Source organism: Cajanus cajan, chromosome 9, assembly GCF_000230855.2.
Source record: "Cajanus cajan strain Asha chromosome 9, NIPB_CcT2T_4, whole genome shotgun sequence".
Lineage (NCBI taxonomy): Eukaryota > Viridiplantae > Streptophyta > Magnoliopsida > Fabales > Fabaceae > Cajanus > Cajanus cajan.
Window position 1 is genome coordinate 47,277,594 of NC_138525.1, and position 14,014 is coordinate 47,291,607.

The 14,014-nt window shown below is 36.1% G+C and overlaps 1 protein-coding gene across 4 annotated transcripts; it reads right to left on the reverse strand.

Annotated features, from left to right (window-relative positions):
* Positions 1-6,167: 6,167 nt before the first annotated feature.
* LOC109788823 (putative protein phosphatase 2C 60) lies at positions 6,168-13,170 on the reverse strand. Of its 4 annotated transcripts, none has more exons than XM_020347670.3 (11): positions 13,016-13,170; positions 11,879-12,001; positions 10,887-10,950; positions 9,824-9,932; positions 9,150-9,303; positions 8,590-8,715; positions 8,349-8,472; positions 7,688-7,764; positions 7,413-7,465; positions 6,933-6,987; positions 6,168-6,677 (listed from the first exon to the last, which is right to left on the reverse strand). In XM_020347670.3, the coding sequence occupies exons 2-11, from the start codon at positions 11,993-11,995 to the stop codon at positions 6,489-6,491; spliced, it is 1,068 nt and encodes a 355-aa protein (XP_020203259.1). In that variant the 5' UTR covers positions 11,996-12,001; positions 13,016-13,170; the 3' UTR covers positions 6,168-6,488. The 4 variants fall into 4 exon arrangements, with proteins under 4 accessions (XP_020203259.1, XP_020203250.1, XP_029130015.1 ...); XM_020347661.3 differs by having other exon boundaries at positions 12,983-13,139; XM_029274182.2 differs by having other exon boundaries at positions 11,879-11,997; positions 12,872-13,125.
* Positions 13,171-14,014: the final 844 nt, after the last annotated feature.

Below are 14,014 nucleotides of genomic sequence, written 5' to 3' on the forward strand. Positions count from 1 at the left end.
AACTAAGGTTCGAATTCGACCTTAGGTGAGAGTATCGAGGTTCGTATCCGACCTCAACTTTGAGTGAAACGATTGAACTAAGGTTCAAATTCGACCTTAGGTGAAAGTATTGAGGTTCGTATCCGACCTCAAATTCGAATGAAACGATTGAAAAGGTTCGAATTCGACCTTAGGTGAGAGTATCGAGGTTCGTATCCGACCTCAACTTTGAGTGAAACGATTGAACTAAGGTTCGAATTCGACCTAAGGTGAAAGTATCGAGGTTCGTATTCGACCTCAACTTTGAGTGAAACGATTGAACTAAGGTTCGAATTCGACCTTAGGTGAAAGTATCGAGGTTCGTATCCGACCTCAAATTCGAATGAAATGATTGAACTAAGGTTCGAATTCGACCTTAGGTGAGAGTATCGAGGTTCGTATCCGACCTCAACTTTGAGTGAAACAATTGAACTAAGGTTCGAATTCGACCTTAGGTGAAAATATCGAGGTTCGTATCCGACCTCAACTTTGAGTGAAACAATTGAACTAAGGTTCAAATTCGACCTTAGGTGAAAGTATTGAGGTTCGTATCCGACCTCAAATTCGAATGAAACGACTGAACTAAGGTTCGAATTCGACCTTAGGTGAGAGTATCGAGGTTCGTATCCGACCTCAACTTTGAGTGAAACGATTGAACTAAGGTTCAAATTCGACCTTAGGTGAAAGTATTGAGGTTCGTATCCGACCTCAAATTCAAATGAAACGATTGAACTAAGGTTCGAATTCGACCTTAGGTGAGAGTATCGAGGTTCGTATCAGACCTCAACTTTGAGTGAAAAACGATTGAACTAAGGTTCGAATTCGACCTAAGGTGAAAGTATCGAGGTTCGTATTCGACCTCAACTTTGAGTGAAACGATTGAACTAAGGTTCGAATTCGACCTTAGGTGAAATTATCGAGGTTCGTATCCGTCCTCAAATTCGAATGAAACGATTGAACTAAGGTTCGAATTCGACCTTAGGTGAGAGTATCGAGGTTCGTATCCGACCTCAACTTTGAGTGAAACGATTGAACTAAGGTTCGAATTCGACCTTAGGTGAAAGTATCGAGGTTCGTATCCGACCTCAACTTTGAGTGAAACGATTGAACTAAGGATCAAATTCGACCTTAGGTGAAAGTATTGAGGTTCGTATCCGACCTCAAATTCGAATGAAACGATTGAACTAAGGTTCGAATTCGACCTTAGGTGAGAGTATCGAGGTTCGTATCCGACCTCAACTTTGAGTGAAACGATTGAACTAAGGTTCAAATTCGACCTTAGGTGAAAGTATTGAGGTTCGTATCCGACCTCAAATTCGAATGAAACGATTGAACTAAGGTTCGAATTTGACCTTAGGTGAGAGTATCGAGGTTCGTATCCGACCTGAAATTCGAGTGAAACGATTGAACTAAAGTTCGAATTCGACCTTAGGTGAAAGTGTCGAGGTTCGTGTCCGACCTCAACTTTGAGTGAAACGATTGAACTAAGGTTCAAATTCGACTTTAGGTGAGAGTATCGAGGTTCGTGTTCGACCTCAAATTCGAGTGAAACGATTGAACTAAGGTTCGAATTCGACCTTAGGTGAAAGTGTCGAGGTTCGTATCCGACCTCAACTTTGAGTGAAACGATTGAATTAAGGTTCGAATTCGACCTAAGGTGAAAGTATCGAGGTTCGTATTCGACCTCAACTTTGAGTGAAACGATTGAACTAAGGTTCGAATTCGACCTTAGGTGAAAGTATCGAGGTTCGTATCCGACCTCAACTTTGAGTGAAACAATTGAACTAAGGTTCAAATTCGACCTTAGGTGAAAGTATTGAGGTTCGTATCCGACCTCAAATTCGAATGAAACGACTGAACTAAGGTTCGAATTCGACCTTAGGTGAGAGTATCGAGGTTCGTATCCGACCTCAACTTTGAGTGAAACGATTGAACTAAGGTTCAAATTCGACCTTAGGTGAAAGTATTGAGGTTCGTATCCGACCTCAAATTCAAATGAAACGATTGAACTAAGGTTCGAATTCGACCTTAGGTGAGAGTATCGAGGTTCGTATCCGACCTCAACTTTGAGTGAAAAACGATTGAACTAAGGTTCGAATTCGACCTAAGGTGAAAGTATCGAGGTTCGTATTCGACCTCAACTTTGAGTGAAACGATTGAACTAAGGTTCGAATTTGACCTTAGGTGAAATTATCGAGGTTCGTATCCGTCCTCAAATTCGAATGAAACGATTGAACTAAGGTTCGAATTCGACCTTAGGTGAGAGTATCGAGGTTCGTATCCGACCTCAACTTTGAGTGAAACGATTGAACTAAGGTTCGAATTCGACCTTAGGTGAAAGTATCGAGGTTCGTATCCGACCTCAACTTTGAGTGAAACGATTGAACTAAGGATCAAATTCGACCTTAGGTGAAAGTATTGAGGTTCGTATCCGACCTCAAATTCGAATGAAACGATTGAACTAAGGTTCGAATTCGACCTTAGGTGAGAGTATCGAGGTTCGTATCCGACCTCAACTTTGAGTGAAACGATTGAACTAAGGTTCAAATTCGACCTTAGGTGAAAGTATTGAGGTTCGTATCTGACCTCAAATTCGAATGAAACGATTGAACTAAGGTTCGAATTCGACCTTAGGTGAGAGTATCGTGGTTCGTATCCGACCTCAACTTTGAGTGAAACGATTGAACTAAGGTTCGAACTTGAACCTTGGTTAAGAAAATAGTCTCAAGGTTCGGACTCGACCTCGGATAAGAGTATTTAAGGTTCGTGCTCGACCTTACAATTTCAACGAGGTTCGGACTCGACCTCGTATAAGAGTATTTAAGGTTCGTGCTCGACCTTACAATTTCAACGAGGTTCGGACTCGACCTCGGATAAGAGTATTTAAGGTTCGTGCTCGACCTTATAATTTCAACGAGGTTCGTATTCGACCTCGGCAAGTCGTCATGGTTAATGTGCCAATATCAAAAATGTGTGGGAGTGGAGTTGCTTTATTGATTTATTTCTGAGGTGTGCCTCGTTAAAACCTTCCTTGGCCAAAAACCCTTTTCTTTAGTGGGAAAAAAAAGGCTGAGGAGGAAAAAAACTATATCACCTGAATTTACAAGTTAAGAGAAGTAAAATTTGAGGTGGGTGGAATTTCAGGTTCCAAATTTTCCTTTGTAGGGGTCTATTCTTGCCTCCCTCACCCCACCAAACAAGGTCGCCAACTTTAGATGTTTGTGGCCTGACCTTGGTCTTGCTTTCCTTATGGTTTGTCGCGAACCTGGTTACGAAAAGCAGAGTGCTCTTCCATTTGAATGTACCCTGTAGCTCGGGCACGAAGTTCGTCCATATCAAGAGGAGATCGTCGACACAGGCTGTCCACGAAAGGTCCAGGCTTGAGCGCCATGAGCATGGCGTGTAGGGCGACCTCGGGGTTCAAGTTTCGAATCTTGACCGAGATATTGCTAAAGCGTTCCATGAACGCCCTCAGTGATTCGTCATCGCTCTGTCTGAGGCTGGCCAGAGCAGTTGACGTTATGTGATGAGGCTGACTTGTCGCATACTGCGCTGTGAACCGTCTGACCAGGGTGCCGAAGCTGTCAATTGACTCGGCGGGTAGCTGGGTATACCAGTTGAGTGCAGCCCCCTTGAGCGAGGTTGGAAAAACCCTGGGTGGTGTATAGATCGATATGCTTGTCCGGGTCGGTTGTGCCGTCGTAGCGGTCGAGGTGGAAAGACTTCCACCCAAAGGGGAGAGGTGTCTCCATGATACCGTCCACGAAAGGATGGCGGCGGAAGGTCGTCTGATTCCCCGTGCCGTGGGCGGGGGCTTTGCTGACGTCGTGCGTCGACTGTTTGTCGACGCGTGAGACCGATGTGTGGGAGGCTTGGGAGTCGGTGCCCTAGCCGCTGTTGGCGGTTGTGAAACTGAGTGCCTTTCGTCCTTATTCAGGTTACTCTGCGGAGGGGGTTGATCTGAGGGACGCCGAGAGAGTTGAGTGCGAATGCGCTCGTTCTCGGCGCGTAGTGCCGCTAGGTCGGCTTCATTAGCGATACGCATTGCCGTTAGATCAGTTTCGTGCTTGGCATGCATGCTTTGTAGGTCGGCAGCGTGTTGTTTCCGCATCTGTTCGACTTGGTCGATCAGCCTCCTCAATGTTGCTGCATCACTATCCATGGTAGTTGAGCGATCTAGGTCGTCTGTTGCGCGTCTGTTATGGCTTCTAGTGAAAACCATAAGAATGGCCGATAAGAGCTGGTCTTGATCGGCCCCACGGTGGGCGCCAAATGTTCTTACCGGAAATTTGTCGTAGAGACGGTCTTCCGAGCAAGATTGGTGAGCCTCCTTCGCGGGTACGCTGGTGCTCCAAGATGGGGGTGGTACTTGCAAAAGAGACTCCGATGCCAAAGTTAGTGTTTGTGGGAGTATGAATCTCGTATAAGTAATGCACGTACCTTAGTGTGAATTAGGGTTGCTTTGGGCCTTGGGCCTGAGATAAGATATGATAAGATCTTGAGATAAGATATGATAAGATCTTGAGATAAAATATGATAAGACCTTTAGATAAGATATGATAAGATCTTGAGATAAGATATGATAAGATTAGATAAGGGATCTCGTCTGGAGCGAGATCCCTTGAGATCAGTTATGATCTACTTAAATGCCGAGCTGACGTCGCGTAGCGCGTGCTCGAGGTCATCTTGCGTTGTGATGTCGAGCTCGGAGCTCGGCTTCACAGCACGGACAGTACAAATATTATTTTTAACATAAACAAAAATTAAAAGTAAGAGCACCAATTATGTCTTAGGTCAGACAAGCTTTATTTTTTTACATGGTCCTTGAAGTATTCAATACAAAGATTACAATTACATATAAAGTCTTTCTGAAGTTTTATTCTAAATCCAGATTTTAGTCCATTAGGAATTTGACTAGTGAAGATAAACCGCTATTCTCAATTATAAAATTAGTAATTTTAATTTTAATTATTTATCTGTACATATCTAATAAATTATGTATTTATTTAAATCTGAATGTGATGATGCCTAACCTTAATTCTGTATCTTGGTAGTATACTTTTTGTCAGCGAGTAATGAAGGCCTTGTTTTTGGTTCTACTGAGATTGAATACTGTTGCATTTATTTATACAAGTTGAGATGGCTACTTCAACAAAAAAATATTGAGAACTTTAGATGACTGTTATGAAAGATTGACCATGTATTCATTGCTATCCTATACACTATTTAAAATATGATGTTAGACCTAGAAAAAAAAAATGCTGGTATGGTTATCATTAGTATTGTTAAACCTTATGTAACTTGAAGCTAGTAATTTGCATAATTAAATCGCTGAGTTACCATTGATATTGTCTACATAAATCTATAGAACTGAAACCATGATACAGAACTACCCGTCCACCATTTCAAAAAAAAATTTTGTACAAAAGATAAACTCAGTTATTCACAGTCTTAATCTGAGGTCTAACGTTTATGTCAAGTAACATAGTGAAAACAGCCGTTTGAATAAAATTAAACTACACGAAGTGAATAAAATCCATACTATCATAGCATGCTAACTGTTGATGGCGCAGATAATATAATTCTGTTACCATAGCATAGCCACCACTTAGTGGTGTTGCATAGAGAACCGCAGCTGAACACTACAATGAGACTGGTCTCTCTAACTTAGTAGAAACTGAAATCTCTCTCCCTGCAACACTTCTAAGCCTGTTATACCTAATTCTCACCATATCTTGTTATCCAGAACATGTAGAGGAACAAAGTTGGAAGTATCAGTTCAGGGTAGAAAATGAGGATCATGAAGGGAATGTGAACTATGATTGATGTGAAGGGGTTCTTCCATTGTAAACTTGGGTTAACCTTTGCCATGTGAGCATGGTTTGATTAGCTTTTGCTTGAGATCAAGTCCATTTTGAAAGAGACCACATTCATGGCCTTGTGGGAGAAGCTTGAGAGCCTCTGCATCCAAGTCATTGATCAGTTATTTATGTTTGAAGATAGTGTCGTATCAACTCAAAATTCTTGATATTTTTGCTCAACAACTTACTTCATGGTCAGCCCACAATTTGTTCTATTACCAACTTGCAAGTCAAACAGATCCAAAATATCAATTTAAGCCTTAACCAGTCACCCATGAGACCCTCACATAACAAGATCATTTAATGAGATATTTCATATATATATATATATTCTAAGTTGGGACCAAAATCTTTCTTGTTATTAGCAACCAGCTAAACGTCACAAAATGCCTGCAGATTGTTGCTAATAGCTATAAACACTGACATTAGGAGCCGCTTATTGCACAAGCAAAACAGACTCTTAGGTGTGGAAAACAAACACAAATTCGGAAATAAATGCTAGTTAAAGTGAAAAAGTCCATCTAGACTCATTCTAAGCAGAAAGCAGTGGTCCACACTATTCAGTGCATGTGTGCAGTGTTGCTGCCCGAAACCTACTTTCACTGCTCTCTACTCTTGTAGTTCAGATGTAGCTGGGTCATTTGAAGAGGGTTGCTCTAATGCTGGTGCACTGGACTTGGCCTGTTTTTTAAACTGAACCAAAATCATAGTCATGTTATCACAGCCATCACCAACAAGTATTGTTGGTGCCAAACACCGATCCAGCACTCTTTCACAGACCCCAGAAAGTTTAGTTTCCTGTGAGATAAAATGGTATCATGTCAAAACATCTGTTTCATTGATCAGCCAAACCACATTGAAATAGTAACATGGATCATTAAACAAGTAGACACACCACTTTAATAGAGTATTCTAACCTAAAATACTAACCTACAGACTGATACAAACCAGAACCAACGCAGCAATAATCCACAGGCAACAAGCAATAACAACAAATTATTAATTGAATATTAACTTCATCTATCAGGAAAAATTTATAACTTAAAAACTCACCAAGAGAAGTTGTTGATGTACAAAATCTACCAATTGTTGACTTGACAAACAATCCCTGAATCATTAAGAGCCAATAAGAAGGAAGTAAATCAACCACTTAAGAATTTTCAAGACCTTTACCAGTTACCACCCGTCTCAGGGTACATGCTACCAGAAGAAATTTACAGTGCATATAAGCATGTGGATTTTAATTTTTTAAATCTTCTGGTTGATTAAAATATAAAATATGGCAAGTTCTGTGTAATTTCTTAAATTAGAGGCTAAAGTTTTTAAAACTCTCTTTTTAGTATGATTTACTCATATGGGCATGAAACAAGAAGCTTTTCCAATGCTACAAAAAAGTGCATAATATTATATGCTTACTTTGCATAAAATGATCCCTTTCAGTTATTACATCTAAATAATGCAAATGACCGATATCTTCTATATACTTGGTAACATTCAAACTAAAATGGGGATATAAAAGCACAAGAAGCATACCATATGCCATCACAAGCCAGCACTAAAAATTCATCCTCATCACAAAGTTCAACCTGTGATAAAATGTCATAAACAAAGTTATCAGTTAAAAGTTGAAAGCTTACAATAGTAGTAAATACTGAGACCCTTAACCAAGCATTTCATTATTGGTAATTCCATTTCCATATTGCAACCGGGAAACTGCATATCTATTTTATGTATCAGTTACAAAGTAAGCTGACCCGTAGGGAACAAACTTACAGTATTTAGTAATAATAAGAAGAAGAAAAACCTACAGTATTTATGTCTGGATTGGCTGTCACAATTTGTTTTTCAGCAGAAAGGAATTTATTCTGCTTAAATTCCACGTCACCTGCAAAATATTGAAACATATTGAATGGTGACTATATAAACCATGTAAAAACCACACCACTCCTCCAAAACCCCAACTAAACATAGGATTTAATGGTAATACTGTCGGTGTAAAAAGTTTTACACAATCAACTAATCAGAAATCACAATTTGTATAACTTTTGAGGTAATTATTATCAAAGTCAATAAACTTATCATTTATATGGATTGTAATTGGATGCCAGGTAAAACTATATCATTAAACCAGTAAACATATATGAAATCATCACAAAGAAATTAGCATGCAGAGGAAACAAATAAACATATATGAAATCTTCAATTGCCCAATTTGAAACCAACTCACATGCATCACAACCTCCTGTTGCCTTTTAATTTAGAAACAATATAAAGCATTCAAAATAAAAATAATCGAAAGTTGCCTTTACTTTTTTTGCTCTTTATTATCAATTTATCATATTCAGTTATTGGTTTAATAATAGATTGTGCAGAGGCTCATGCTACTCACTCAAGTTAAAATTGGAAGGAAAATATATGAACATTCATTAAAAGAAAAAGCACACTTTCCAGCTGACAGTAAGTAAGTACCTATAGCCCTTGCAAGGCTTAAAGTCCCATTAACTCTTCCTGCATGAATAAAACCACCAGCTTTTATGATTCTTTCCTTTTCAATCTCAAGATCAGGTTTATGATCTATAGACAAATCATACGCCTGTAGGTATAAGCCATAGTCAGAAAATTATTGTAGGTATACGCCTGTAGGTTTATGCAAGATCTAAGATCTGTTATTTTGTTGATGAAAATCCTAGAATTTCCATCTTGAAGTTACCTGACCCTTCCTAGATATTACACAACGTGAATCACCGGCATTTGCTACAAAAAGTTGGTTGTTTCTAATAATTGCAACACAGGCAGTGCTTCCTGAAGTTGGTCCAGCAAAATTAGAATGGGGACCCTGCTTACAATATATAAGACATATTACAAAATGACAACATAAAGAAAAAAGACAAAAGGAAAACGGAGGTGTAAAGAAAATTATAAACTTCACACATACAAAACCAACATATTTGGATAAACATAACTCTAAATATGGACACAATACTTCTTCACAAGGTTTTATAAATTGGTCCACAATCACGATTTCAGCTGCAACATTAAGGTTTTTGGGTTCTATGTGACTTTGTTGGGACTGTAATTATGGTCTCCTTAGCTGCATTTGTCCCCGATTTTCCACAACATTAAGGATAATAACGAAACTGTAACTGTGATTACAATTTAAAACCTGACTTCTTTACTTAAAAAGCTATTGACATGTACCAACGTATCAAGTATTATCCAAGAAAGCTATGCTGTTGAAAAGTTCAAGCATCTTTCAAATGTCATACCTACCTCCTCAAAGGCCCAACTATCATCTTGGTCCTTAGCATCTCTGCTACGTGGAGACCAAATCAACCCTTCTATCTTACCGTTAAACTTGTTTATCTTATCACCCAAAACTGCTAATTCCCTCCATCCCCTTTGGCCACGCATCATCTCGTCCATTCTGCAATAATTACCAAAATGCTAGTTTGTTACTCTTTTTTTTTTTTTTTTTTTAATTTCTTTTTCTTCTGGTGTTTTGAATGAGTGGAAGAAAACAACGAATGAATAAGGAATTTTAATGCCATACTTCATATTATCATATATGATCTTTAGTTCTGTAATTTTAATGAAATGCAATAAATTGAAAAATGCTAAACTGTGACAACCAACTAAAAAATGGGCTATAATTCTCCAATACAAAAAGATGAACAAATTTAAGCGACTATTAAGTAAAGAGTAAGACCAGTGGTAACTAGTATCTACACCCCTTTTCTTTTTGCGTGAATAACTACACTCTTTTGTATATTAAAGAAAGATGGTCAAGAATAAGAATTAGAGACTGAGAAAGCTGAAAATTTAGCTGACTATCCAAGTGGAAGTTTTAGACTTTAAATAACCATAAAACCAGCTTCAGTCACTATATTCTGAAATCATGACAAACCACTAGTAATTAAACTTGAGGACCCTCTTTTTCCTCTAACCTGAAAAATGATTCCTGAAGAGAAGTTCCTATATCTCCAGCTATGTATGCTTCATTCTTGAGCACCTGCTGGTGAAGATACTTGGCACAAAACTTTGCAACCACCTTACCTGAAAATTTCGGGGTTAATTGAGCATCCACAACATATTGCCGATTAAAAAATTACACATGATTTCTCTAGTTGAGGAGCATTGTGGTACATGAGTTGCACACTTTCTACCAGATAATGGTCTAGCAGGTGAACCAGCAAATATTTGTTTGAAAAGATGAGTGGAAAAAGAAGAAAGTGGAACATGATATGCTATATAGAACATAAGTACAGAAACAATTTAAAGACATAGCCGAAAAATCAAATCACAGTAGATGGAATCTTGTAGGGTGTAATCTGAATCAATGTATAGGAGTTGCCCTAAACATGCAATGGTGCTAGTTATAATAACTTATGCACATCAAATTATGGATAAGTTAAATAAGGGAGCTCCTAAAAAAATTGAGGTTTTTCCAAGAAGTTCATCCAAACAAATCCTTAATCCACTGACCCAAATGAGAATAATAAATTACCAAGATATAACTTTAGATTGTGCTTCAAATATTTAATAAGTATTGACAAGAAACTAGTAGCCCAATAGTTAACTGGATGATATCTAGGAAAAATGAAACTATACTGAAAAAAGAAAACAAAATCTTACCATTAGGAAAATATTTTCTGCAAAAGTGTCTTTCTTGTGACTATTCAGAGAAATAAGAGAGCATTGCTGTTTTGATTTTCTGCTTTTAAGGGATTATTTGTACGTTTCTTTAATAATTTGTTGTAGTATCTCTTACTTTCTAGAATATATGATATCTTAGTTGTCTATTTTTTGTTATAAGGATTGGGAGAGTAGGAGGGTAAGATATTATTCAAAAGAGAAAAACTAAACAGCAAAAGTAACGAAGTTGTAAACTGAAAATAAATAAATAAATGAAACAGCAAGTCATTTTAACATGCACGGAAGACATATCAATAAATTGTAAAACTGGCATTCATCCATTATTCCAAATAGTCAAATTTGTTCAAATCTTACCTCCATGTCCATCATAAACACCAAAAAAGGAAGTGGACTCATCCAGATCAAGATGTGCAGCATGCTAGCAAAAGAAAAGACAATGAAAAACCTTAAAGCTTATTAATGTTTAACTAAGAGCATCTAAGCAACATGAATACCACGAAATGAGTTGTAAAATACTAAATGTCTCAAGTTAGAAGCGCTCTAAAATACTAAGACTCTAAATTAAAAGCATAATTAATGATAAATACATTCATTCCAGAAAACACAATTCACTGACCAAGAAATTCATTGTCTCTGAGACACGAGAACAAAAGAAAAAAATTACATCTTCTAATGAATCTAATCCCCTGACAACATCTCCATGTCCAAACCACACAGAAATAAAGCTCAAATTTGCTGTAAACTGAACAATAGAGTGTCATACAAATACAAATAAATAACAAATAATTTGACCCTACTGAAAACAATCCCTAGCAGAGTGCTCAAAATTTCAAGGAATCTTCTTAGGACTTGAGGTTTTCTCATAGAATTTGGGGAAATATATTTATCTGTTTCTACAATAATAACAGAATAATGGTGTGAATCAGCTCTAAAAGAAATGCATAATCCCCTCTGTGAGTTGCATATCAAAGATAAAAGAAAAGTCCATACACTCATACAAGAAATTATACTAGTATGACATAAAATGCAAGGGGAAGCAAGTCCGTCCCATCTATTTATTGAAGAAGTCATTTCCAAAAATTCTAACTGCATGCTGATCTAGCTAGGACTGACCTCTGACCCATAAATCAGTGTTATTACAACTATTTTGTCAGTCCACTAATCATACAAAAATTACAGCAAATTGGAAAAAGAAGCAATCCTAGTGATGAAAATTTTATTCCTTCCAATCCCTACTAGAAAAATAAAAGCATTCAAATTAAATTATTTTCTTTATGCATACAGAACTCCGTATTTATTACACACAAGATTTAATAAACTAGCAATTTTTTCCGGTGGTTACTTACTGCATCTTCCATTGTTCCACGCCAGCCTTGCATAGATGATAAACCATATCTAAGATGGTCATTTTCACCATCCTCGGAAGACTTTTCAGTTTTGGGAATGCTGAGATTTGTTCCCATTCCTTTCTGAAAAAAACAAATAAACATTAGTTTTATTTCTTCAAGCATGAAAATTTAAGAAAATTATACCAAAATAAGCCATAGAAAAGAAAATCCGGATATCATTTCAAAATAATTCTTACAAACATGCCACACAACATTAAAAGCTGCATATATAATGAAAAGCAATACCATGATTCTAAAACACAAATCTAATGTGCACATTAAACATGATAAAAATAAAGAACCTTCCCTTTCTAAAAGGAAAGTAGAAAGGGTAAGAGAAAATGTTAACAGCAAGGAACACTTGTATGGGGAGAAAAATGAAGCATAATTTTTGTATAGTTCAGAAGAAAAATAATGATGAGGATATAATTTTCAGCCATGGAACTATGAAGAAGACTCCGACCATATAAAAGGTCATTAAACTCTTTCTATTTCTCCCTTTCTCAATGATTAAAAAACACAGACTGAAACTAAATACAGAATGATCTAAAACCATGCTACACAAGGAGGAACCAAAATTTCAACACAAAATAAGCTATGAAGAGACAGAGCAAACAGAATTCCATGTATAGGCAATGAAAACTGAATAAAGAAAAACTAGTATCTTAAAATGGAAAAATAATATAGAATATTACAAAAGAGAAATTGAAAATTCGTCATGTCTTAATTCTGTTAATAAATGTATGAACATCAAGATTAATCAACAGTTGGAGAAAAAGAACGAAATCAAAGACAAATACAAGGTGGAATTCCATAATCAAGTAAGACCCAGATGATAATATGACTCGTAAATGGATAATAAGAGCTCACAGCTCATAATTTTGTGAACTCTAATTAGTAAGTGAAAAAAAAAAAAACTATCTGAGAAGCAACAATTCATTAGGAGAGTACCACTAATTAACAGGTCAGAAACATGAAGAAAGTGATGAGTTAAGTTTGAGTTTGGACAGAAACTTGAAAGATAAATAAGATAGAGAGCATGGAAGAAGACAGAGTTACTACAGCAACTATTATAAAGAAAGAAAAGAAGAAGACTTTGTAGCACAGAATGATATTTCTTTCTCGGGTTTGGAGCCTCTGAATTTGTCAGATACTATTCATCCACCCAATGTTTTTTCATACACACTCAACTAGTTAATGCTACACTCTCTTCAAAGTTCAAACCTAGAATTGAAAATATCTTTTGTGATGTAAAATTCAACGTAAGATGGTAATTAGATAAAGAAATAACTTGATAGAACCAACATCAACTATTACTATTAATTTTTTAATATAGTATACTATTTTAAAATTTAGATTTGAGCAAAATTTAATCTTAAAAACTACCTAATAAACTGATTTTGACACCATGCCTTCATGCGTATACAATTTGATATATATTTTTTTATATTATTGTGACTTTTTTAAAATCTGAGTTTAATGAGTGAAAACGCAGGACTTTGATGTAACTATGCTGTCAATGTTGTTGTTTTCCTTTCATTTTCTTGTCTTTTTCTTCCTTAAAAAAAGCACTATCAACTACTTAAATTTACATGGAGTGTTCTTAAAACTAGACCCTCTTCGTCAACAGCAAATAGCAACCATCCAATCAATAAAATTTATGAAGTATGAAGAATTTACTAAGTCATTGACGAGGGAAGGAATTGTACAAGAAAGTGACATGTAACAATATTTAAACATATTTATTATTATATAAACATTTAGATAAATAGATAGAAGTAGACGTAAATATAAATAAAAAAAATTAAAATTTTCAAATAATATATAAAAAAAAAACTCAATTCACTGATCGATTAGACAAAAGGTGAAAATAATATACATGAGTAAAAATAATATATATGATTAAGAATAATCACGATTTTATAAGTTAATTTGACAGGATTTGAATTTAAATAACATCAAAATTTATTATAAATTCATTAATAGTTATTATTTATTTATGAATTAAACTTAATAATATTACATGAGAAAATGTATTGAAAAAATTTCAAATCATATATTAAAAATATGATAAAAATAAAATATATTATTAAA